This window comes from Mesoplodon bidens (assembly GCF_964165515.1).
Source record: "Mesoplodon bidens genome assembly, chromosome: 19".
NCBI lineage: Eukaryota > Metazoa > Chordata > Mammalia > Artiodactyla > Ziphiidae > Mesoplodon > Mesoplodon bidens.
Genome location: NC_138179.1, coordinates 40,046,593 through 40,069,372, shown reverse-complemented (window position 1 = coordinate 40,069,372; position 22,780 = coordinate 40,046,593). Strand labels below are relative to the sequence as shown.

Here is a 22,780-nt window from a genome sequence, read left to right as displayed (position 1 = left end):
CCAATCAGAGGATTCATTTCCGGGTGGCGCGGGCGCCATTTTGTGAGGAGGGCTATAAACGGGCACTGGAGCCGGCCGCCGGCCCAGTTGCTTCTCTGGTAGAGGCAGGTGCGGAGCGCTTTTTCAGTTGTTGTCCTGGTCAGGCCTTTCCAAACATTTCCACGCGGAAACCAACCGGCAGGGGAGAGGCGCGGCGTCGAGCCGAGGTAGTCTGACGAAACCGCCGCCGTAGCCGAGCGCGCGAGCCCGCTGGGGCGTTAGTCCGTCGGCGCGCAGTCACGGGCCCCGGCCCGACTCTTCAGAGCCATGAGTTACGGCCGCCCGCCTCCCGATGTGGAGGGCATGACCTCCCTCAAGGTGGACAACCTGACCTACCGCACCTCGCCAGACACCCTGAGGCGCGTGTTCGAGAAGTACGGACGTGTCGGCGACGTGTACATCCCGCGGGACCGCTACACCAAGGAGTCTCGCGGCTTTGCCTTCGTCCGCTTCCACGACAAGCGCGACGCTGAGGACGCCATGGACGCCATGGACGGGGCCGTGCTGGACGGTCGCGAGTTGCGGGTGCAGATGGCGCGCTACGGCCGCCCCCCGGACTCGCACCATAGCCGCCGGGGACCCCCGCCCCGCAGGTACGGCGGCGGTGGCTACGGACGTCGGAGCCGCAGGTAAGCGGGTGGGCGTCGCGGCCGGGGCTCCAGGAGGGCCTGGGTGACTCACAAAGGCCTGCCGGGGACACGTGGTGGCGGCTGGGCAGAGCCGGCGAGCTGCGAGAGGGCGGGGGCCCTCTTCTCGCGACCAGGGAAATGGCGTCTGGCGGCGAGATAATGGCGGTCTGGGCGGGCGGGGCCGCGCAACCCTGACGCGCCGCCGTCCCTGTCCGCAGCCCTAGACGGCGTCGCCGCAGCCGATCCCGGAGTCGGAGCCGGTCCAGGTCCCGGAGTCGATCTCGCTACAGCCGCTCCAAGTCTCGGTCCCGTACTCGCTCAAGATCGCGATCAACCTCCAAGTCCAGATCGGCGCGAAGGTCCAAGTCGAAGTCCTCGTCTGTCTCCAGATCTCGCTCGCGGTCCAGGTCCAGGTCTAGGTCCAGGAGTCCTCCACCCGTGTCCAAGAGGGAGTCCAAGTCCAGGTCGCGATCCAAGAGTCCTCCCAAGTCTCCTGAAGAGGAAGGAGCGGTGTCCTCTTAAGCAAATGGTAATGTCTGCGGGGCTCCGAGGCTCATGGCCCGAATTCAGAAATGGGGTTTGGAGTAGTTGTTTTGATCCGATTAATATAAAAGTGACTCCTCGTGTTAGGAGTGCTGCTCTGAGCTAACTCAGCTTTGGGAGTAAAACTGAAGAGAGGGGTCTGCAGAAAGGATGTGTATGAAGCTTAGATAATAATGGCTGTTTCATAAACTGTTTTGAGACCTATTAATGAAAATGACTATTTCTTGCTGTTTTTATCCAACGTCTGCATTTTCCCCTTTAAAGCTGCGGTCTCCTGTTTGATAAAAGAATATTGGCCAGTATTGCAGATTTTAACTGATTTGGCTGATCCTCCAGGGACCAGTTTCTGTGGGCGTGTATTGGAGCAGGTTTGTCTTTAAATGTTAAAGATGCACTATCCTCTTAGAGAAAACAATCAGTTCAACTATTGTTGTGCTGACTGGGACTTCATATTCTAATGGATGTGGCGCAAACGAATTGCAAAAACGAAGCAATGAACTTTTGGAACCAAAAGTTTACAGGTATTGATTGCACTGGGTGGGGAAAGGATAGTGTGTCTTTAACTCTCAAATTGTTTGGTCCTATTTTTTAAAAGGAAAGGGCCCTAAGTAGCTCAGATGTTAAAGCATTCTGAAATGCCAAATGTTTCATTTGAAAACTAAAAACTTAAAATGTAGACTAATTGTCTGATCTCGAGTTGCTTTTGTTTGGATACAGCCCTCTTTTTTTTTTCTTTTCTTTTTTCCCCCCTTACCATTTTTCATCTGGGTTATTTGGCCAAGAATACATAAACACAAACTTTAAATGCTGATGGTAGCCTTTGTGAAATTTTCCTAATTGGGCCTTTAAAAAACTGTGATTAGTGGCTGGTTGGAACCTTTCTGTAACCTACTGGTTTCACCAGACCCTTAGTAAGTACTGAAATTAAAACCATGTGCACCTTTGGTGATTTCATAATAATGGAAGGTGAACTGAACTTATTTTTTTTCAAACCTAGATGTGTCGACAAGCAACATAAAGGAAGACTTGGGGGAAAAGGACCCACGTACTCAGTAGTACTCAGTCCACTGAAGAGTCCTTGGAACAAGCAACTGGCTATTGAAAAGGTTATTTTGTAACATTTTGTCTAACTTTTTACTTGTTTTAAGCTTTGCCTCAGGTGGCAAACTCATTTTATGTGCCATTTTGTTGCTGTTATTCAAATTTCTTGTAATTTAGTGAGGTGAACGACTTCAGATTTCATTATTGGCTTGGATATTTGAGGTAAAATTTCCTTTTTGTTTATATAGTGCTGACTTTTTTTGTTTGAAATTAAACAGATTGGTAACCTAATTTGTGGCCTCCTGACTTTTAAGGAAACGTGTGCAGCCATTACACACAGCCTAAAGCTGTCAAGAGATTGACTCAACATTGCCTTCATACCTTAAAATTAAAAACCTACGAAAGTTGGTGTAAATTGTTTGTATATGTTATTTACCTTCAGGTCTAAATGGTAAACTGAACCCAAATTTGTATAAAGACTTTTCAGGTGAAAAGACTTGATTTTTTTTTTTAAAGGATTGTTTACCAAACACAATTCTAATCTCTTCTCTTATGTATTTTTGTGCACTAGGCGCAGTTGTGTAGCAGTTGAGTAATGCTGGTTAGCTGTTAAGGTGGCGTGTTGCAGTGCAGAGTGCTTGGCTGTTTCCTGTTTTCTCCTGATTGCTCCTGTGTAAAGATGCCTTGTCGTGCAGAAACAAATGGCTGTCCAGTTTATTAAAATGCCTGACAACTGCACTTCCAGTCACCCGGGCCTTGCATATAAATAACGGAGCATACAGTGAGCACATCTAGCGATGATAAATACACCTTTTTTTTTTCTTCCTCTTCCCCCCAAAAATGGTAAATCCGATCATCTTCATGTATGAACTTAAAATGTGGAAAATGTTAAGGAAACAAATGGTTTGTAACTTTGTAAGTACTTATAACATGGTGTATCTTTTTGCTCATGAATATTCTGTACTATAACCATTGTTTCTGTAGTTTAATTAAAACGTTTTCTTGGTGTTAGCTTTTCTCAGAATATGTCTTGGTCTTTTTTCCCCCGTTTATTTGAAAGACCTGTGCAATTACCTTGTGAATGTTACTGACTGTATAGAATGAAAGTGAAATGTTTAGTAGTTGATTTTTTTCCCCCTAAGTTATAAAGTGGAAATGCCAGTTCAGTACCTACTATCCTCAATGCTCTAAGGTAGCACTTTGTTAAGGTTTTGAGTAACCCTCTTCTCATAACCTAATTTATGCCCTATTTTAATGACTTAGGAACAATCGAAGTTCTTTTTCTTATAGGAGTTTTAATTTTTGTTTTAATGGTTATGTGACCCATCACAATCTAAAGCCAACAGATCTGACCATCTTCAGATCCACTGTACTCAAGCTGAAGTGGTCTGAGTCACACGGTTGGCTTGCCAGGTTGCTAATCAGTATTGACATTGTCCCAAAACAGCTTTTAGGTATAATTCAGAGACTGTCCTTTGCAAAGGAGATGACCAGCATTTCAACAGTATGTCTTCCTGGAAGGGCAGATTCTGCTATATCTTCTTTGTCTGCACCAAAAGACTCCAGAGGAATGTGGACACATTTCATGTCCCATTTGTAGAGCAAAGCTTCAAGTGACCAGTCAGCACTGAAAAAAATAAATTATTTTTTAAAAACCAAGCTTTTTCCTGTTTTGCTTTAGATATATTCTCATTATATCCTTAAACTACACACTGAATGAGTATAGTAATAAGGCTTGGGTTAACTTTTAATAAAATTGGGAGTAAAGCAGGATTGTTCAGGCTTACCTTCTTACCTGGTAAGTAGACCACAATTGGACCTTGGGGTTCTTCTGCATCAAAAAGTAAACTGTAGTTAAAATGTCTTCAAAGTCTGGGAAGAAAAAACTTCTTAATAGACTTTAATTCCATTGTATCTCTGACTAAATTTACTACTGAGAAGAGCAAAAAAGGTTTACCTTCTGGTTCAAAGAACACATCGGATGCAAGAATAATGTCTTGTGGTGGTAGAGCCAGAAGATCCCGAGATACATGACCCCATGTGAGTCCCACAACATGCACCTGAGGGAGGTTATTCATTTGGCAGCTTTGCCGACAGATCTCTAGACAGTGAGGCAGCTCTGCACTGTCTGACAGTATTACTTCAGCACCACATTTTGCAGCCATGATTCCTGGAAGGCTCACTCCAGCTCCAATCTAATGACAAAGTTAAAGGTTTTGCTTAGAACTGCAAAGAATTAATGGATCTTGGCAAATGATTTCTCATTTCATGCTTGCATTGGTCAATGTGTAAAGATGGTTTGCCATATCTATAAAACATGCCATAATTGAACACTGCTTTACTATGTGGAGCTTCCTCCAAATTTGTCATGGCAGTTCTAATTGGGTCAAAGGAGTTATAGTCTGTTTCTGCATATTAAAGGGCCCTCAATTCTGCAACTGACAAGTTAACCCTTAAACGGGTTTGAACTGAGGGTCTGTGATCTATAAGGAGCTAATATAAATGACACCAGGTCTCTAAAATCTCAGTGGGTGATGTGGATGCACAACCAGCCATTCAGTTGTTACTACCAATTACAAAGAGCTTTCATGTGGCTAAAACCTGACAGGTCTGCAACATGACTTTCTCATGTTTAATGGGATTTTCCAGTTGGGTCTTGAGAGCAGCAAGGAGCTTAAACATACTAAGGAATAATACCAAGGGGTGCCTTCATAAATATTACTATTCATATCAGTTGAAACACACGCTTCCTGTTTGGGGATGGGCATAGAGATTCCCGACCTTTACCGAATTGCTGACAATCATCACTACTTTTGGCCAGAAGTAAGCACCAAATGCCTTCATTTCATTTACATGGTTTTGCAAAAGTTAAGAGGTGTTCTTAAGCTTCTGTATTTAGTCTTTGGGTTTAAGCATAGTATTTCTGTAAGCCTTCAGCAGTCGAGCCAGATGGAGTGGTGAGAAAGAGCATGGGATACATTTTAAAACTAAAAGGCTAGACAGTAAATATTAGTGTTTGTGGACCACATATGGTCTGGTGCATACTTTCTTTTTAAGCACGTTTAAAAACATTCTTAGCTCACCTGCCTCACAAGCTGGCCAGATCATCCCTGACTTAAAAATACCTAACAAAACCCAATAACCAGCATATAGACTTAAACTGGAAAATCTAGGATTTTCGCAAACCTCAAGGGCACTTGTACCTCTAAGACAGCCTTTCCTGGCAGAGATCCTCTGTGAAACCACAGGTACTGGGCCAGGACCACAGCACAGGGCCAAACATACATTCCATATTGAAGGTGCAGGACCTGAAAAGAATTTTTTTGTATGCCATAAATAACTCATGCTGGAAGTCAGAATATTTATACACGGCTTCCCTGGTGGTGCAGTGGTTAAGAATCCGCCTGCCAGGGCAGGGGACACGGGTTCAAGCCCTGGCCCAGGAAGATCCCACATGATGTGGAGCAACTAAGCCTGTGCACCACAACTACTGAGCCTGTGTGCTGCAACTACTGAAGCCCACAAGCCTAGAGTCCGTGCTCCGCAACAAGAAGTCACCGCAATGAGAAGCCTGAGCACCGCAACAAAGAGTAGCCCGCACTTGCCGCAACTAGAGAAAGCCCATGCGCAGCAATGACAACCCAATGCAGCCAGAAATAAATAAATTTGTTTTTTTAAAAAGAATATTTATACAACAATTACTGAGCGCTTGGCCCTGGCATCTATAACAAAAACAACAGTTCCCTCTCTCCAGTTTGCATCCTATGGTGGAGGGAGGGTCGGGATATAAAATTGCAATACCATGTGATAAGCATTCTTCATACCTTCATTTACTCAACAAGAGTTTATCCAGGGCCTGAGTGGCTTAGTGGCTATTATAGGCTGAGGATGTAACTCTCTTGGAATATGAACTACATACACATATATTTATCTCCTACTGGGGAGAGACAAGCAACAAGTAAGCAAGTGGATATTTTTGGTTGCAACAAGCCCAATACAACAGGGTAATGTGAGAGAAATGGGAGTGGGCAGTGACCACAAGGTGTCTCCTCAAGATAGGGAGAGAGAATGATTCAGGCAAAGGCCCTGAAGCAGGAACTGAAAAGCCTCTCGCTGGGCACAGAGAGCCCTGGCAGTGTGGGCCTGAGGGCTGGAGGCAGGGCTGCGTAGTACAAGCACAGGTCAGAGGGAAGGCAGAGGCCAGACTTGTGAGGTCTTGTAGGGCACGGGAAGCTTTGCTTTTATTTAAGTGCAGTGAGAAGATACTGGAGGGGTTTAAGCACAGGCATAACCTGGTAATGCTAAGGAGGAACAGTGGGGTTCTAGGATGACATCCTAGAAGAGGTTTGAGTAAGAGCTGAATCCTGCAGTTAGGAGGGTAGGCAACTTACAAAGCCTTTGGGGAGGCACTGAATGATGAGAGCATGGTATTTAGGGAGGCAGGGTAACATAGCTCAGGACTCTGGAATGAGCCTGCCTGAATTCCAACTTGAGATCTATAATTTACTAGCTGTGTGACCTCACTCAAGTTATTTAACCTCTGTGCTTCAGTTTCCTCAACTGCAAAATACTATCTTCATAGAAAGGTTAGGAAGATTCAATGAAAACTACCTAGTGCAAAGTAAGTATACAAAGTTAGTGATTGCTAAACTGCAAAATCGCAAGACTTTGTTTGCTAGAGCAAAGGGTGCCCCTCCTGGGGAGGTAGGAAAGGAGGCTAAAGAGGTAAAAATATGAAAGGTGAAGGAACTGAAGGTCTGAACCTAATCATTCAATACACTCAACAAAAATATTGGTGCCTAAAATACGCTAGGCATGATTAAAATGCCTGCCCTGGTGGATTTTACCCAGGAGTACAGTGAAGGATTTCTGACCTGAGGAGTGAGTTATGCAGATTTAGGTGTTTAAAAAAAAAAAAAAAAAGTCTATCTGTTTTCACAAGGCGTATCTTCACCCACTCCCTAAATTTGGGAAGAAATCCAAAGGAGGTCAGGAGGGCTTTCCTGGCAGTCCAGTGGTTAAGACTCCACACTTCCACTGCAAGGGGCACAGGTTGGATCCTTGGTCAGGGAACTAAGATCCCATACACCGCGTGGCGCGGCAAAAAAAAAATCCAAAGGGGTATTTCAACGTGCAGGCATTTAGAAACTGCCAGAAATGGGTTCCACTCCAGCCTTCAACTCCTTTTAAGCTGTTTCTCATATTTAAACTGCTACTGCCAATACCTACACCACCAGCTGCTGTTATACATGAAAAGATGCTCAACATCACTAATCATTAGAGAAAAGCAAACCAAAACTACAATGAGGTATCACTTCACACTGGTCAGAATGGCCATCATCAAAAAATCTACAAACAATAAATGCTGGAGAGGGTGTGGACAAAAGGGAACCCTCTTGCACTGTTGGTGGGAATGTAAATTGATACAGCCACTATGGAGAACAATATGGAGGTTCCTTAAAACACTAAGAATAGAACACTACCATATGACCCTGCAATCCCACTACTGGGCATATACATACCCTGAGAAAACCATAATTCAAAAAGAGTCATGTACCACAATGTTCATTGCAGCACTATTTACAATAGCCAGGAAGCAACCTAAGTGTCCATCGACAGATGAATGGATAAAGAAGATGTAGCACATATATACAATGGAATATTACTCAGCCATAAAAAGAAATGAAATTGAGTTATCTGTAGTGAGGTGGATGGACCAAGTCTGTCATACAGAGTGAAGTAAGTCAGAAAGAGAAAAACAAATACCTTATGCTAACACATATATATGGAATCTAAAAAAAAAAGAGAAAAAGGTTCTGATGAACCTAGGGGCAGGACAGGAATAAAGCCACGGATGTAGAGAATGGACTTGAGGACACGGGGAGGGGTAAGCGTAAGCTGGGACGAAGCGAAAGAACAGCATTGTCATATATACACTACCAAATGTAAAATAGCTAGCTAGTGGGAAGCAGCCGCATAGCACACGGAGATCAGCTCTGTGCTTTGCGACCACCTAGAGGGGTGGGAAAAGGAGGGTGGGAGGGAGACTCAAGAGGAGGGAATATGGGGATATATGTATGCATATAGCTGATTCACTTTGTTATACAGCAGAAGCTAACACAACATTGTAAAGCAATTATACTCCAAAGATGTTAAAAAAAAATGAAATACTGCAATGTGAAAGTGCTTTGAAAAACTGGAGGTATATAAAATATAATTGCTCTTGAGAGAGTTCGGGGGCAGCCATGAGCTGAAAGGAAGCAATGCCAGCCTGATAAACTTTATTTGGTTAGTGAGGGCTGGAAATCCCTTCCCCTCCCCCCCAGAAACTGAATTAAGAAGCCCTTCAACAAGATCAAAAAAATATTAGGTGTCAAGAATGCCACTTTTCTGGCAAGAAATATTAGGTATGGAAAGGCCTCCTTCCTAGCAGGGTCTTCAAATTTCTTACTGAAAGACATTTAATCTGCCAAACGTCTTCATACCAAACCGTTTCGCTCTGTGGTCCACCCTAAGGCGGGAAGCCGCGGACCCCCCTCCCTATAGCTCCTGGTCGGCTGAGAACCGCTCCAGCCCCACTGCGCTTCCCGGCGAGTGCCTCCGCACGCACCTGCGGGACGCAGACTTCCAGCACGGCCCCCTCAGCTCCCAAGCCCGGCTCCTCCGAGAACCGAAAACGCTTGGCCCGGACCACATGCCCTCGGAGGCCACGCTCGGTCGGAGGGGAGTCGGTGGCCCCCGGGCACAGGGGAGTGCGCCGGGTCGCCAGGCTGCCAAGCTGCACGCGCGGGTGCTCTCAGACCGGCTAGGGCCGTCTCCCGGCGCCACGTCGGGTCGCTACTACCCGACGGCAAAAGGGGGTAAGCACACCTCGGGCGACGAAATGGCCACGTGGCGAGAACAGACCCGAAACCCAACCAACGACACACAGTGCAGGAGGCCCCGGCTGTGAGCCGGACGGAAACCTGCCACGAAGGAACTGCTGGCTGCCGGAAGTGACGCGAACCGCAAGGGGGTGCGGGAGAGGCGGGGCCGCAGCGAGGTGGTGCTTCGACCATCTTGACCTTCCCAACATGGCGGAGACCCGGCGTGTGTGAGGGCGGACCCCAGAGGCTCGGAGGCCAATAGCTTATCGCAAGAGGCCGTGGGGGGCGGAGAAGACGGCCGACGCAGGCCCAACCCGAGGCTCGGGAGGTGGTTAGGGAGTGAATTTTCTGGAAGGAGACTTTAAAGGCGCCGGGCTGGAGGGAAGGACGTTTTGGTGCCGCCGCCGCCGCCCGGGTCGGGGAGGGGGACGCACTGGTGGCAGGAAGCGAGCTGCGCCGGGGTCGTCGCGGAACCAGCTGGTGACCCTGCAGAATGAACCACAAGAGCAAGAAGCGGATCCGCGAGGCCAAGCGGAGTGCGCGGCCGGAGCTGAAGGACTCGCTGGACTGGATCCGGCACAACTACTACGAGAGCTTCTCGCTGAACCCGGCGGCCGTGGCGGTGAGCGGGCCGCGATCGCGGGCCGGGCGGGGCACGGGCATCCCCGGGAGCTGCGCACCTCTACCGGGGCCGGGGTCCGCGCCCAGCACGGCCCCTGGAGTTACGATGGGCTCGTCCGCACCCCCGCGGAGGTCGGGGTCATCGGGGCCCAGATCCCAGGGTGGGCCTCCTTCTATGCGCCGCAAACGCGCCTGCCGAGGCAGCTGGAGTTCCACGCCCCTGATGCCCTTCGCGACGCCTGTCACCCCTGCATCCCTTTGGGCGGCGGGGCCCTTGGGACCCTGGCTGTCAAAAGCCACGAGTGGAAGACGCGAAGCCCCCCTTCCCTGATGGCGCTGGGTGCGCAGTGCCCGAACGCACGCAGGTCCTTTTCCCCTCCCTAAGAGGAGCCGGAAATAGAATCTGGCTCCTTGGGTATGTGATTGCTAACTGGCCTTGGGGGACACCCCTAACTGCCGCCGGACTTTTTTTTTTTTCTTTAATGCGATAGGTCTTTTCTGATTCCCTCAGGACAATGTGGAAAGGGCAGACGCCTTACAGTTGTCGGTGGGTGAATTTGTGGAACGTTACGAAAGACCATACAAGCCCGTGGTTCTGCTGAATGCCCAAGAGGGCTGGTCCGCGCAGGAGAAATGGACTCTGGAGCGCCTCAAAAGGAAATACCGGAACCAAAAATTCAAGTGTGGTGAGGATAACGACGGCTATTCCGTGAAGATGAAGATGAAATACTACATCGAGTACATGGAGAGCACCCGAGATGACAGCCCCCTTTACATCTTTGACAGCAGCTATGGGGAGCACCCCAAAAGAAGGAAACTTTTGGAAGACTACAAGGTGCCGAAGTTCTTCACCGATGACCTTTTCCAGTATGCGGGGGAGAAGCGCAGGCCCCCTTACAGGTAAATGCTGGGCAGTGATGTGGTTATAATCTTGTCTACAGCAGCAGGGGCAGCTGAGCGCAGTCAGCTAATCTATTTGCAAAACAGTGAGTGGTTCTCTCTTGGCTGCACATGGCACTTAGAGGGCTTCTGGTGCCTGCCCAGGGCCTCCTGCCTGGGCATGAGGATTTCTGAAAGCTCCCCAGGTGATTCAAACGTGCAACCAGAGTTGAACCAGTGATCTCTAAGGGACGTTTTTATAGTTCAAGTCCAGCAGTAAGACATGTCGGTGATTTTTCCTTTTTCTGTTAGGGGTCAGTCCATGCACAATTCCCTCAGCATTTGTGTGTACCAGAATTTGTGTAGTCTTTGAAATAATGATAACATGTTTGTGTAAAATTAAAGCTTCTTTTGTGGTGTGTATGTGTGGTTAAATTACACTTCACATCTTGGATGTTTCCATCCTTTAGGTGGTTTGTGATGGGGCCACCACGCTCTGGAACCGGAATTCACATCGACCCTCTGGGAACCAGTGCCTGGAATGCCTTAGTCCAGGGCCACAAGCGCTGGTGCCTGTTCCCTACCAGCACGCCCAGGGAACTCATCAAGGTGACCCGAGAAGAAGGAGGGAACCAGCAAGATGAAGCTATTACTTGGTTTAATATCATCTATCCCCGGACACAGCTTCCAACCTGGCCACCCGAATTCAAACCCCTGGAAATCTTACAAAAACCAGGAGAGACTGTCTTTGTACCAGGTACAGATGAACTGGAAGTACATTCTTTGATTTCAGTAGTTTGTAGTTTTGGAACACAACTATGTAGGGAGCGTCAAAGAAATCCCTCTGCACGCTGACTCTGGGTGAACCGACTGGTTCCCGCCTCTGACCGTGATGTGTTGCTGTGTGGTCACGTGCTCAGGGGGCTGCTGTCCACGTTTCTTGTAACCTGAATGTATAATGACTATTGATAAACTTCCTGTATGTAGAGAGCCTATTCGTGTTTATTCCTAGTAGATACTTCGTGTCTTTGTTTATTGAATATGTTCAGTGACTTGTGCTTATTTCTAGAAATGGGGTTTTTGATCAGTGTAGCACTGGGTGGATTGAGTCAGGAAATAGTGACTTAAGAGCCAAGAGGCAGGAAATCCTACACCTGAAAACTACACTTTGTTTTGATAGGTTGAGGGTTGGAAGTAAGGGTGTTTAAGATGGGCATCCTCCATCTAGAAACTGAAGAACTTGCTGCCTTTACAGTTTTGGTCACAGCTTTGGATTAACAGGGTTTGACACGTTTATTCTGTAAAAGGGCCAGAGAACAGATATTTTAGGCACTGCGGGCTGGATAGTCTGTGTTGTAACTGCTCAGCTCTGCCCAAGTGGCAGGAAAGCAGCCATGTACAATCCATAAATGAACAGGTGCAGCCACGCTCCAGTAAAACTTTATACAAACAGGTCATTGGTGAGTCCTGCCCTCAGGAGGAGCATTTACCTCGCTGGGTCCTGTGTCTCTAAAGCTGTCCCTTGTGGACAGGAATCCCCAGGTTCTGAAGTCTGTGTTATTTGTTATGTGAAGTTTATGTCATGGAGCGACTGTGTGTAGAACCAATCCTGTTTAACTGTTTACTTGTTGGATTTCAGGAGGCTGGTGGCACGTTGTCCTCAACCTTGACACCACCATTGCCATTACCCAGAATTTTGCCAGCAGCACCAACTTCCCTGTTGTCTGGCACAAGACGGTAAGAGGGAGACCAAAGTTATCGAGGAAATGGTATAGGTGAGAGACTTTTTCTTATTTTTGCTTTGTTCCAACTTCTACCCCAGAGATAAAATGGAAAGAGTCCACTGGTGCCATAACATGCGCTGATTTTAGACAGGCCTGGGAAAAGCTGGGGCCGCAAAACCTCACGGGTAGAGGAGAGTGGGTCCAAGGTCAGGGCTAGTCCTCAGAATATTTGTCAGCCTTGAGGTGACAGGGTAAGACTGCATGTTTGATTGAAGCCAGTCAGTCAAAACATGGTCATAATTGGGATTGTTCCTCGTTTTCTGTTTTGTTTTCGTTTTTGTTTTTGTGTTTTGTTTCCCAAAGCTAGCACTAGCAAAGGAAGCCATTTTGTTTGGGTTTTATTTTGGTTATTTCTTTTTCTTACCGCAAAGCATTATTCCCATTTGAACTTATGACCTTCAGTTCTTGTGAGCGAGGTGACTGCCCTGGAGACTTAGCTCCTCTGTTTATCCACAGAACAGATACAGCACGGGCAGCGGCAGTGCAAGCCACCCCCAGCCACCCCGTGCCACTGTGTCCCAACCCTGACCTGGAGGGACCAGCTCTCGGGGTAAGAGAGGGATTCTGGCTTGTTCAGTGCTCAGCCTCCCTGCTGAGAGGGCCAGCAAGGGTGGTGGCTTTGTTCTCCCCAGACTCTCGGGCATCCGAGGCCCACTGACTCTGTCCAGCAGGCTGCTGCGTGCTGCCACTTGGTCATGCTGAAGGCCGTCCTGAACAGCAGGTCTTTTGTCCCTGGCTGCAGTGGCCGCCAGAATAGGTTCCAAAGGGGAGGGCTGCCTGCTGCCCCGACAGTCCCGTTCAGCTTCATCTTCCAGTGAGGGGGGACCCTCTCTGTTGCTTGATACTTCTTGTCTCTTACAAACCAATGTCACCAAGCCCAGCTCCCATCATTAAGTACTGTGCTGTGGAAAGGAGAGGTTAAAAAACAGCAGCTAGGAAAGGTTCAGGGAAAACTACGAGCGAGAGAGATTGTTTCTCCCGAGGGGAGAACTAAGACTAACTCAAGGAAGATTTGCCTCACGTCTCAGCAGCACGTCTGTCTCGTCTGCACAGTGGGTAGCAAGTTGTGTGTGGCTAGTTTTCCTTTCAGGAAAGCCTGAGCAGCCTGGGGGGTTTCGTCCCCAGCCTGTGGATCCGCGTGTCCTCACCGCTGTACAGGCGCGTCTAGGAGAGACAGGGCTCAGCTCTGAGTCTGGGGTACTGCGTGAGGGCGTCGCTGCCTGTCCCAGCACTGAGGACCCGGGTCTTGTCTCTCAGGATCTTGAGGCAGGAGCACCCTGAGTTGGCAGTGCTGGCTGACTCCGTCGACCTGCAGGAGTCCACGGGGATCGCCTCCGACAGCTCCAGCGACTCGTCCAGCTCCTCCAGCTCCAGCTCATCTGACTCGGACTCAGAGGTGAGTCCGTGCTCGCGGCCCGGGCCTCCGGGACCGGTCGCCCTGAAAACCAGCTGTGACTTTCCTGCCTCCTACCCGGGAGGGAGGACGATGGGAACGTGTTCCGCTTTTTCCAAGAACTGCAGCTGCCAACATTCTTGCTGTGGGGTGAATTTTGCCCATTTTATAGCTTTGCGCATATTAGTGAATCGTTACAATAATCTCTAGAGGTGAGAGGAGTGTCTGGGGATTCTGTAAATGACCCGGGATCACACAGCTAGCGGACAGTGGTGTCGGGATTCAACCTCCAAGAATTCTCCAAACTCAAAGCCCACATTAGGAATCTACCCCGTGGATAGTAAATTATAAGCCTAGAAACTCAGCAAATTCAGTCACTTTGTTTAAGCTAACACAACACTGGGTAAGAGCATCTGTGCTTTTAGCAGATGAAATGCCTGTCTCGTGACTGTGATCCACTGATCCTGCCTCCTCTTTGGAGGAGGCCATGTGTTTTATGAGTGTTAAGTGCTGTGCGGTGAAATTCCATGATGCCATCGCAAAGTGCTGGCTCTCACACAGTCTTAGAGGGGGATCTTGATTTCAAACAAACAACCCTTCTGTTAGAGAGCACTGGGGGGACCCTTGGGGTCTGAGGAGACGGATATCCCAACTGTGTCCTAAATGGCCCTTTTGCCTCGGGGAGGAGCGGACAGTATCGTGCCGTCTCCTGAGGGCAGAGGTTCGTTTAGCGAAGAACTGGGCTGCATCCGACCGAACCCCTGTTTTTCTCCTCCCGTGTCCAGTGTGAGTCCGGCTCTGAAGGCGAGGGGACAATGCACCGCAGGAAGAAGAGGAGGACGTGCAGCGCAGTGGGAAACGGGGACACCACCTCCCAGGACGACTGTGTGAGCAAAGAGCGCAGCTCCTCCAGGTGACTGCGCGTGGCTGTCGTCTGTGTGCAAGGACGTGCCTGCAGCCTGCGGCGGGGCCCTGGGGGGCAGCCTTGTGGATCCTGCAGACCCGGGAGGGCCAGCGCAAGCCAGAGAATGAGGATGCTCTGGGAATGGGAGTCCAGTCACTTAGCATTTGCCACAGTAGCTTTTTTCTCCGCTACCGATGCAAGTGAACGTGGCTTGTTTTATGCATAAGGGCGAGAATCTACGTGGATGGTGCCAAGGGAACCCTTTACATTATTTAATAATAAAAGTTAAATTCATTTTATATCTTGGAAATACTTTTCCTGGAGAATACCAGAATCTCCCCTTGTTGCTCTTCTTGTCATGATCTTGGGAGGAGATGGTGATTCCTTTGGTGGGTGCCCTTGATGGGGAAATGATAGTTACCGCAGTAAAGGAAGAGAATGCTGAGAAGTTACCCCATATCTTCTGAAGAGCCTGAGGCGTGGCCTCCTGCTTATTCTCCCAGTTTGCCACTGCTGCTTTGAGTGCTTGCAAATTCCTTATAAAATCTTAATCATGTCTCCAATGGGTTTTTGTTTTTGTTTTAAACCCTATAGGATCTAAATAAATTAAAACTTGAGGTAAAAATCCATAAGCTAATCTTTTTTTTTTTTTTTTTTTTTTTTTTTTTTGCGGTACGCGGGCCTCTCACTGCTGTGGCCTCTCCCGTTGCGGAGCACAGGCTCCGGACGCACAGGCTCAGCGGCCATGGCTCACGGGCCCAGCCGCTCCGCGGCATGTGGGATCTTCCCGGACCGGGGCACGAACCTGTGTCCCCTGCATCGGCAGGCAGACTCTCAACCACTGCGCCACCAGGGAAGCCCCATAAGCTAATCTTTTGGCAAGCACCTGCTCTGGTGCTGGGCACACGACAGGCTCCCACTGAAGTTTGGTGACTCTGCGTGCACCCAGGGTCTTTAAACCCCAGAACCCTGTCGTCCATGTGCTGCTAGTTGAAGTGTCAACTACAGGTAGCATTAAGAGGTGAGGTTTTGGACTTCCCTGGTGGTCCAGTGGTTAAGACTCCGAGCTTCCAATGCAGGGGGCACGAGTTCGATCCCTGGTTGGGGAAGTTCCGCATGCCGCCCAGCAAGGCCCACAAAAAAAAAAAAAAAAAAAAAAAAAAGTGAGGTTTCAAAGATAGTGAAATACTGAAGCCTGTGGGATTCTGTCTGACGTCCCTGACTGCTGCAGCTGACGTTCCTGTTATGTTCTTTGTATCTCCAAGCAGCCTAGCGCTTGCTTAAATGTGATGAACAGGACCTACGTTCCTTTCTGTCATCTTTTCCTCATTCTCTGGGGTCTGGCTGGAATTCCGTGGGGGAAATTCGGGTGTCTCATTAATCAAGTGGATTTATCAGACTAGATTGTGCATTTCTCAACACAAATTGTCCTTTTCCCAGGCATACTTAGATTTCTCTTCTTGCTTTTTTAAGTTTTTTCTATATTGTAAACTTATATCTGCCCTTGGGGTGTGACTTTGTAAGAAAAGTTTTTAGAGAAAGCCCTGCCATTACATCAACCTGGGGTCCTGGGGGTCCTGCTTTTAACACGTCCTTCCAGCTTTGCCGAAGCTGTGCTGTCTACATGCTGATTACAGGCAGTTGTACTTTCCTTGGCAGGATTAGGGACACTTGTGGAGGCCGTGCTCACCCCTGAGCAGAAGTTCTCCCTGAAGTGGCTCCCACGTGAGCTGTTGGCAGCCACCCAACTCAGTTTTCCTGCCTTCTGCTCCTACCTTCTCCTTTGTCTTCTTTGAATTTGGATAATCCTCTCTGGCCCAAGCTCCTGTCTCCGGTCAAATGCTGTTTTTTTCTGCTTACTGAGACTAGATTGTCAAGAAGTTAAAAAACTCCGCATGCTTAGTGAAGCACCGAAGGCCTCCGTGATGTCAGGCGAGAAGGTGCCGTGCTTCTCCTTTAAAACCAAGCTGGTCGACCGCAAGGCTGGAGGGTTTTGGTCCTTTGAATGCCTGTTGCATCTGTTGCCTCGCTGGTGTTGGTGAGGGACTCCAGCTGTCCACGTGGCCAGCTGCACGCAAGCAGAGACGCCGAGAGGGGTGAGCGGTGAGTTCTGTGTGAAGCAATTACGTGTAAGAAGGACCACGAGTGTGCCGCCTTCCTGTATGCTGTCGTCCGTCCAGAAACGCATTCGGTGGCAGTAACCCGGCCACTCACCACTGCCTAGTGCTATCTTAGGATTCATTGCTTTTTCTCCACAATGAGAGAGGCTGTTAGAGTCCAGGGATAATTTTGTCATCACAGAACTTAAATTATAAACAGGGCCAAGTTCTTAAAGATGTGTCGCCATCATTCCCACCACGTGATCCATGAGTCAGAAGCTCTCTCTCTGTAAGAGGGTTCATGATAGTGTCCCCACTTCTTGGACCTGCAGACATTAGGTGGGGATCGTGTCACCTGCTGGGAATAAATGCTGAGGTGGTACCTCTGGCCTTTGGGATCTGTTTAGGCTTCTAACTAACTCTGGTAGGCACTGCCCAGCGGGTTCCATCTCCTGCCCTGTCAGTTCACCTGCTTGCCTTCATCTGTCCCTAAATTCACCCTAAGAGGGGGTTGTTGAGGGCGTGCCCCCGTGAAAAGCATTTTCTGGGCTGGAATGAAGAAGGGAAGGGCACCAGCAGCTTGGAGCCAAGGAGCTTCACTGGTGCAGAGGTGTGTGGGCAGGTGGCTGGAGTTGTATGGTGTTGTCTCTCAAAATCCTCCCTTCAGGGCTTCCCTGGTGGCGCAGTGGTTGAGAGTCTGCCTGCCGATGCAGGGGACACGGGTTCGTGCCCCAGTCCGGGAAGATCCCACATGCCGCGGAGCGGCTGGGCCCGTGAGCCATGGCCGCTGAGCCTGCGCATCCGGAGCCTATGCTCCGCAACGGGAGAGGCCACAGCAGTGAGAGGCCCGCGTACCGCAAAAAAAAAAAAAAAAAATCCTCCCTTCAAGCGGGTATGATCAGGGGAACCCTGGTCGCTTCTTTGCCACATGTTCCATGTTTGATAGACCAGTTATCACTTCCTGACTCTCTGGGTCGGTCGTGTGGCTTTTACTCTAGAAGGCTGGTCCCCTATTTTGTCTTCGTCCAGTTTTCTGCATTCTGAAATGCCAACCAAAACACGCGTCTGGGTTGGATGGACCGTCTGCTCATTTCCTAGCATCGCTCTACCTGCCACTCCCCCTCCCTGGCCCTCTGGCTCCAGTGTCTGTGGTTGTGAGCAGATCCAAACCCTGAGAGATTTTATTCATATTTGAATGGCATTCCTCCTCGTTTTTAAAAAGCTTTTCTTGACATCTTCAAAATAGTTTTTTCCTTTTCCCAGTGTTGCTACCGGGCTGTCACACTCACTCCCTTTCCTCTAAAATCCATACCAACTGCGCCTCCCTCCACTTCAGTTTAAACGATGAAGCCACCAAACAGGCTTCTTGCCACCAGGGGGCGTGGTGGGATGCATTTGCAGCTGGAGGGATGGTAAAGTGGAAGTTTGGTTTGAGAGACTAAGCCACCCAGTTTTACTTCCCCAGATGCCAAAAGTGATTCCTGTTTGAAAAACAATACCCAGATATAAGGGATCCAGCCCGTCTGACAGGCCCGCAGTCACCGCTCCTGAAAGTGCCTGGGTAGCACGGATTACGTTTGGGTCTCGCCACCCCACACGAATGACTGTGGGACACTCTTTCGTTGGCTTGGCCAGGCCAGAGATTCAGCAGCCCCCCTTTTGCTGTCACTGTGGGCCAGGCAAACACACCATGTGGAAGCAGAGCAGGGCCGAGGTGGGGAAACAAAGCAGTGGAGTGTGGCTGGGTGATCACGGTGAGGTAGGAAGCAGGAACCAAGGGTCCATCTGTTCTGAAGTTAACCTTTCTACCCACCTGGCATGAGCTACTCCTTTGAGTGGTGTCAAGGATGGTAAGGAGAAAGATACAACATTAAACTATTTTTAGAGATTATTTTCTGAAACGACAGCAGATCTTAAAACCAACAAGCTGGGTCCTGGAAGAAAGGATCTGGACTAATAACTACTGTAGAGGAGGAGTGGGATGGGCGAGACAAGAGCGGGGGACCCAGGACTTCAGGAGGGCTCTGGGTCTTTGGGGATGAGGGAGGTACCAAAGGCTTTACTGTCAGCCCGAGCTGGCCAGTGCTGCACACAGACGCCTCTGGGGTCAGTAGTGCTGTTGTGTTGAGGGTGATGCCTTTGAGGGGAGAGCCACCAAAAGCAGCGACATTATTCACGTTTTGCTCGCGCTTGCAGATGCCCGTTTGTTAATTATTAAAACAGTCAACAAATGTTTCAGCACCAGACACTGTTCTAGGTGCTGTAGACGCCACAGTGACAAACCCAGCTCCCTGACCTCGTGGAGCTTCACAGACAGTGAACTTGGCTGTTGTTCACAAGGGCCACAGGTCAGAGCTGGTAGAGCCGTGCACGTCCATCTCCGTGACCAGAAAAGCAAGTTCAGTCCTTACTAAATGCAAGTTTATGAGATCTTCATAAAAGAACATAATTACAATTATAGCTGTATTTTTAACTTAGGACACAGCTTCTTTGTGAATCAGCTAAAGGTATTTAAACAAAGGATCAGCAAGAAGGTTGCTGGTGCAAGTGCTTTACACATTTATTAGAGTTTCCGCCTTGATATGCTTTAGGACTCCAGAAAAGAGTGTGGGGTGGGACGGGGGTTTTGCAGTAAATGTTGTAAAAAGCACTGTCTAGGAAGTAGGCGTATAAGCACGCAGCTGTAGGTTTCTTGAATTGTATGTAGCATTTCCACAGATAAGTCGTTCCTGCTGTGTACTGGGTCCCGCTGATGGTTCCATGTGGAGTCTGGTTTCTCCTTATACTCCACCCCTCCCCGGCTTCTGTCGTGATGTTACACGGATGTTACATTGTACAGAGCAAAACTGCAGAGGTGGCTCTCAACTTTGTCTCATGATTCAAGTTCAAAAACTTGGAGCATCTGGCCCCATCCTCTGCTCTCCTGGGAGCAGGAGAACTGGCCCCGCCTGCCTGCTTTCCCCGCGGGGACTGGACACTACAGAGGAACTGGGACTGTCTGCTGAGCGCCTGGTGCCTCCTCCAGGGTCACGTAGAGCACCCTGAGCGCCTCCTAGTTCTGCTTGGGTCTTTCCCGTGGGGTCCGCCACCAAATGCCGGTGGGGCCGCAACTGGATTGGCATTTTTAACTTTTCACTGGGATGAAACTTGTTCATCATTTTAAATAAAGCAACTTGATTTGGGGTTGGGTTGTTTGCATTGTCTTGTCCTTGTTTTCATTCTTACTCATCTGAAAGTCAATAAAGTGTACTGAGTTTGTCTGCACAATAGGACCTCTTAGATATACACTTGATCCTGAACAACTCAGGGTTTAGGGGTAACAACCCTCCCTACACACAGTGGAAAATTCAAGAAAAACATATAGTCAGCCCTCTATATCTGTGGTTCTGGTTTCTGCAGCCAGCCTCGGATTGTGTAGTACCACAGTATTCGTTTATTGAAAAAAACCCGCATCTAAGTGGACCCATGCACTTCAAATCCATGTTGTTCAAACGTCAACTGTATATTTTAAAACAAGGTGGACAGGTGACAAAAATAAGGCCCAAACACTTTGGCTGAAAGTGCCCCCTGGTCAAAACCTAGTAGCCAAGAGATAAACCTCACTCCACATTTTATAGCTGTGGGGCATTTTTCATTAACTGCGGCTAAAATTCCTTTTGCGTGTCCCCCCAGTACTATGTGATGCAGCAGGATTAAGCTCACCCTGTGTGGCGCGGCCAAAGAAAGAAGAAATAAGCAATTCAAAAAAAAAAAAAAAACACTCCTTCCAGCATCTTGGCTTTCATCAGATATCACTGTACGTTTTCTAAAAAAGTATTAAATGCATCCTAAACAAAATCTTGGAACCCTGGTTTTTCAATATTAGGCCTGTGTTTGGCATGATACCTTACAAACTTTGTCCACTCTTTGGTTTTTAAAAATAACTAGAGCAGGGTTTGGGAGTGGTAGGAAATAAAGTTTTCGGTTACAGTGCGTTTGTCTTCAGCATACACTGTTCAGTGACAGAGCCCTGGAAGGGTCTGGAGAAACAAAAACAGTAGGCTTTTCCTTCATTCCACCATCCTACATTCCAGAATTATGCGAAGAAGAAAGACGGTAGGGGAAATAGAGTTGACCCACAGCACCTGGTGCTGAATTCCTGAAGCCCGTCCTTGGGGGCAGCCTCCATACCCTGAGGCCTATGTGGAAGGCTGTTGGGTCCAGACCGGGAAGGAGCCTTCACCGGCCAGCACCTAGAAACGTCCTCTTTGTGAAAACGTATCAAAGCAACCCCAAGGAGTAAAAGCAGCTGGTGACGGGTCTATAAAGTGGCTAAAAGTAAGCAGAGTTGGTGTTTTCATTGTCTTACAGGCAGTCCAGAGCTACCGTCTAGTGAACCTTCCTGTCTTTACTTGGCCCTTAGCATTCCCCAACTAGCAATTCCAAAGTGCTCTAAGATGACCTGCGCGGGTCTAAAATGATGCCGAAAGGGCCCCGGAGTACTGGGTATTTCAAACTGCTTTTCAAAAGGATCCTAAGCCCAAAGCGTCGGGCCTGCCCGGGCAGGGAGGGCTCGGCCCTTCTCAGGCCTCAGGAGCACTTCCCAAGGGGCCAGGGCTCTGGTCCCCAGCATCTTGAGTCACCCCCACCCCCACCCCGGGTCCTGGGAGGTCGGGGACGGGCAGGGGGCGGGGCGAGGCGGGGGCTCCGCCCCGAGGCGGGGCGCGGCGCAGCACGCTCCCTCGGGGTCCCAGCGGGCGGGCACTCGGGCGGCCGCGGCGCGATGGAGGCGCCGGCCGAGCTGCTGGCCGCGCTGCCCGCGCTGGCCACCGCGCTGGCGCTGCTGCTTGCCTGGCTGCTGGTGAGGCGCGGGGCGGCCGCGAGCCCCGACCCTCCGGAGCCCGCGCCCCCGGAGTCCGCGACCCCGGCCGAGGCCAGCGGGACGCCCGCGCCGCTCGGCCCCTGCGCGGCGGAGCCGGCAGCCGCGCCCGAGGGGCCGGGGGAGCCCACGCCGCCGGACGAGTCCGTGCCGCCGGAAGAGTCCGCGGCGGCGCCGGTGGAGGCGGAGGAGCAGGCCGCCGAGGAGAGGCAGGTACGGACCCGCCCTCCCGGGCGCCCCTTCCCACTCTGGGGCCAGGTACCCTCCGCGGCTCGGCGCCCCCTGGCGTCCCCGGCGGAGCCGAGAACCGCGCCCCCAGTCTTGAGCCGGGCTGCCTCAGGGAGGGCAGGAGCCCGCGGACGGCAGGAAGGGAAGGTCCCGGCGTGCAGACTCAACGCCCTCCCCCCCGAAGTGTCGCCGAGCCTGTCGGAGTCGTGTTTTGTCGCCTGGCTGGCTTTCCTCTTCTTGGTCTCTCCTCCCCCGGCACGGGTCATACCCCACTCCCCACCCCTCACCCTCCAGCCCACAGGTTCCCAAATCCACGTGCATGTGGCTTATTTCAAGGGCTGCAATGACAGTTGTCTTGATAGTGGCAAATATAATACTTAAAGAAAAGAAAGAAAACAAGGAGAGCTGCCTTTTCTTTATGGGCTAATTTGAAATCCAGATTCCTGAGTCATTTATGTGTGAAACCCATTGGGTGGGACTGAAAGAAAGGCACCGGACAATTGCAATCCTTTTTATTGCCGTTTCCAAACTGCACGGTGCTTTGCACACTCCCCCAGGGGCTGCAGATCAGTCGGGCCAGCGTGCAGTGAGGAAGCAGGATAAGGCCCTCCTGCGGCACAGCTGAGCCCCCCAAAGCCTCCCTCCTGCTTCTGCAGTCCAGCAGCTCTGTCCTGACCCCGCGGCTGCCGTCTTGCTTCAGGATATCCAGATGAGCGTCTTATGGCTTGTGGGCACTCCTCTGCCCAGCCCGATACACTTTTTCCGACGTATCTCTTTAGATTGGAAACCTAGTTGCCAGGAGTGAAGCCATGCGCCTTCCCAGGACTTCAGCACCCTTGGCCCTTCCAGGCCACCAGCAAGGGTCCAGAGCCTGATCAGAAGGCCTTGTTCTGACT

At 49.8% G+C, this 22,780-nt stretch overlaps 4 protein-coding genes across 15 annotated transcripts in view; 3 read left to right on the top strand and 1 right to left on the bottom strand.

Annotated features, from left to right (window-relative positions):
- Nucleotides 1–88: 88 nt before the first annotated feature.
- SRSF2 (serine and arginine rich splicing factor 2) lies at nucleotides 89–3,263 on the top strand. 4 transcript variants are annotated; one of them, XR_014013915.1, is made up of 5 exons: nucleotides 89–668; nucleotides 887–1,197; nucleotides 1,476–1,579; nucleotides 2,209–2,317; nucleotides 2,824–3,263. XR_014013915.1 is itself a non-coding variant. In XM_081218336.1 (3 exons), the coding sequence occupies exons 1-2, from the start codon at nucleotides 307–309 to the stop codon at nucleotides 1,188–1,190; spliced, it is 666 nt and encodes a 221-aa protein (XP_081074462.1). In that variant the 5' UTR covers nucleotides 91–306; the 3' UTR covers nucleotides 1,191–1,197; nucleotides 2,209–3,263. The 4 variants fall into 4 exon arrangements, 1 of the variants encoding a protein (XP_081074462.1); XR_014013916.1 differs by having other exon boundaries at nucleotides 2,209–3,263; XR_014013917.1 differs by lacking the exon at nucleotides 1,476–1,579 and having other exon boundaries at nucleotides 91–668.
- A 156-nt stretch (nucleotides 3,264–3,419) lies between these two features.
- Nucleotides 3,420–9,220, bottom strand: METTL23 (methyltransferase 23, arginine). Of its 2 annotated transcripts, none has more exons than XM_081218338.1 (5): nucleotides 9,123–9,220; nucleotides 5,456–5,560; nucleotides 4,210–4,447; nucleotides 4,040–4,124; nucleotides 3,420–3,879 (listed from the first exon to the last, which is right to left on the bottom strand). In XM_081218338.1, the coding sequence occupies exons 2-5, from the start codon at nucleotides 5,537–5,539 to the stop codon at nucleotides 3,714–3,716; spliced, it is 573 nt and encodes a 190-aa protein (XP_081074464.1). In that variant the 5' UTR covers nucleotides 5,540–5,560; nucleotides 9,123–9,220; the 3' UTR covers nucleotides 3,420–3,713. The 2 variants fall into 2 exon arrangements, with proteins under 2 accessions (XP_081074464.1, XP_081074463.1); XM_081218337.1 differs by lacking the exon at nucleotides 9,123–9,220 and adding an exon at nucleotides 8,863–8,954.
- A 145-nt stretch (nucleotides 9,221–9,365) lies between these two features.
- JMJD6 (jumonji domain containing 6, arginine demethylase and lysine hydroxylase) lies at nucleotides 9,366–19,992 on the top strand. Of its 4 annotated transcripts, none has more exons than XM_081218335.1 (7): nucleotides 9,366–9,740; nucleotides 10,251–10,639; nucleotides 11,089–11,375; nucleotides 12,258–12,355; nucleotides 12,864–12,952; nucleotides 13,660–13,798; nucleotides 14,581–14,998. In XM_081218335.1, the coding sequence occupies exons 1-7, from the start codon at nucleotides 9,612–9,614 to the stop codon at nucleotides 14,710–14,712; spliced, it is 1,263 nt and encodes a 420-aa protein (XP_081074461.1). In that variant the 5' UTR covers nucleotides 9,366–9,611; the 3' UTR covers nucleotides 14,713–14,998. The 4 variants fall into 4 exon arrangements, 3 of the variants coding, with proteins under 3 accessions (XP_081074461.1, XP_081074459.1, XP_081074460.1); XR_014013914.1 differs by having other exon boundaries at nucleotides 9,399–9,740; nucleotides 12,258–12,393; nucleotides 12,859–12,952; nucleotides 14,581–14,698; XM_081218333.1 differs by lacking the exon at nucleotides 12,864–12,952 and adding an exon at nucleotides 16,359–19,992 and having other exon boundaries at nucleotides 9,404–9,740; nucleotides 12,258–12,393; nucleotides 14,581–14,708.
- A 1,542-nt stretch (nucleotides 19,993–21,534) lies between these two features.
- Nucleotides 21,535–22,780, top strand: part of MXRA7 (matrix remodeling associated 7) — a 39,898-nt gene continuing 38,652 nt past the window's right edge. For all 5 annotated transcript variants that reach the window (XM_081219303.1, XM_081219302.1, XM_081219304.1 and 2 more), the window contains exon 1: nucleotides 21,535–21,869. In XM_081219303.1, the coding sequence (XP_081075429.1) occupies nucleotides 21,561–21,869 (309 nt within the window). In that variant the 5' untranslated portion in view covers nucleotides 21,535–21,560. The remainder of the gene's footprint in view (nucleotides 21,870–22,780) is intronic.

What these genes read in the sequence shown, in the direction of transcription:
- JMJD6 (XM_081218335.1), top strand. Translation starts at nt 9,612, where the DNA reads ATGAACCACAAGAGCAAGAAGCGGATCCGCGAGGCCAAGCGGAGTGCG. An exon ending in TGGAGGGACCAGCTCTCGGG is followed by an intron (nt 12,953 to 13,659) that starts GTAAGAGAGGGA and finishes CTTGTCTCTCAG; the next exon opens with GATCTTGAGGCAGGAGCACC. An exon ending in CATCTGACTCGGACTCAGAG is followed by an intron (nt 13,799 to 14,580) that starts GTGAGTCCGTGC and finishes TCCCGTGTCCAG; the next exon opens with TGTGAGTCCGGCTCTGAAGG.
- METTL23 (XM_081218338.1), bottom strand. Translation starts at nt 5,539, where the DNA reads ATGTATGTTTGGCCCTGTGCTGTGGTCCTGGCCCAGTACCTGTGGTTT. An exon ending in CAGGAAAGGCTGTCTTAGAG is followed by an intron (nt 4,448 to 5,455) that starts GTACAAGTGCCC and finishes CTTTGTCATTAG; the next exon opens with ATTGGAGCTGGAGTGAGCCT. An exon ending in TGTGTTCTTTGAACCAGAAG is followed by an intron (nt 4,125 to 4,209) that starts GTAAACCTTTTT and finishes TTTTCTTCCCAG; the next exon opens with ACTTTGAAGACATTTTAACT.
- SRSF2 (XM_081218336.1), top strand. Translation starts at nt 307, where the DNA reads ATGAGTTACGGCCGCCCGCCTCCCGATGTGGAGGGCATGACCTCCCTC. An exon ending in TACGGACGTCGGAGCCGCAG is followed by an intron (nt 669 to 886) that starts GTAAGCGGGTGG and finishes CCCTGTCCGCAG; the next exon opens with CCCTAGACGGCGTCGCCGCA.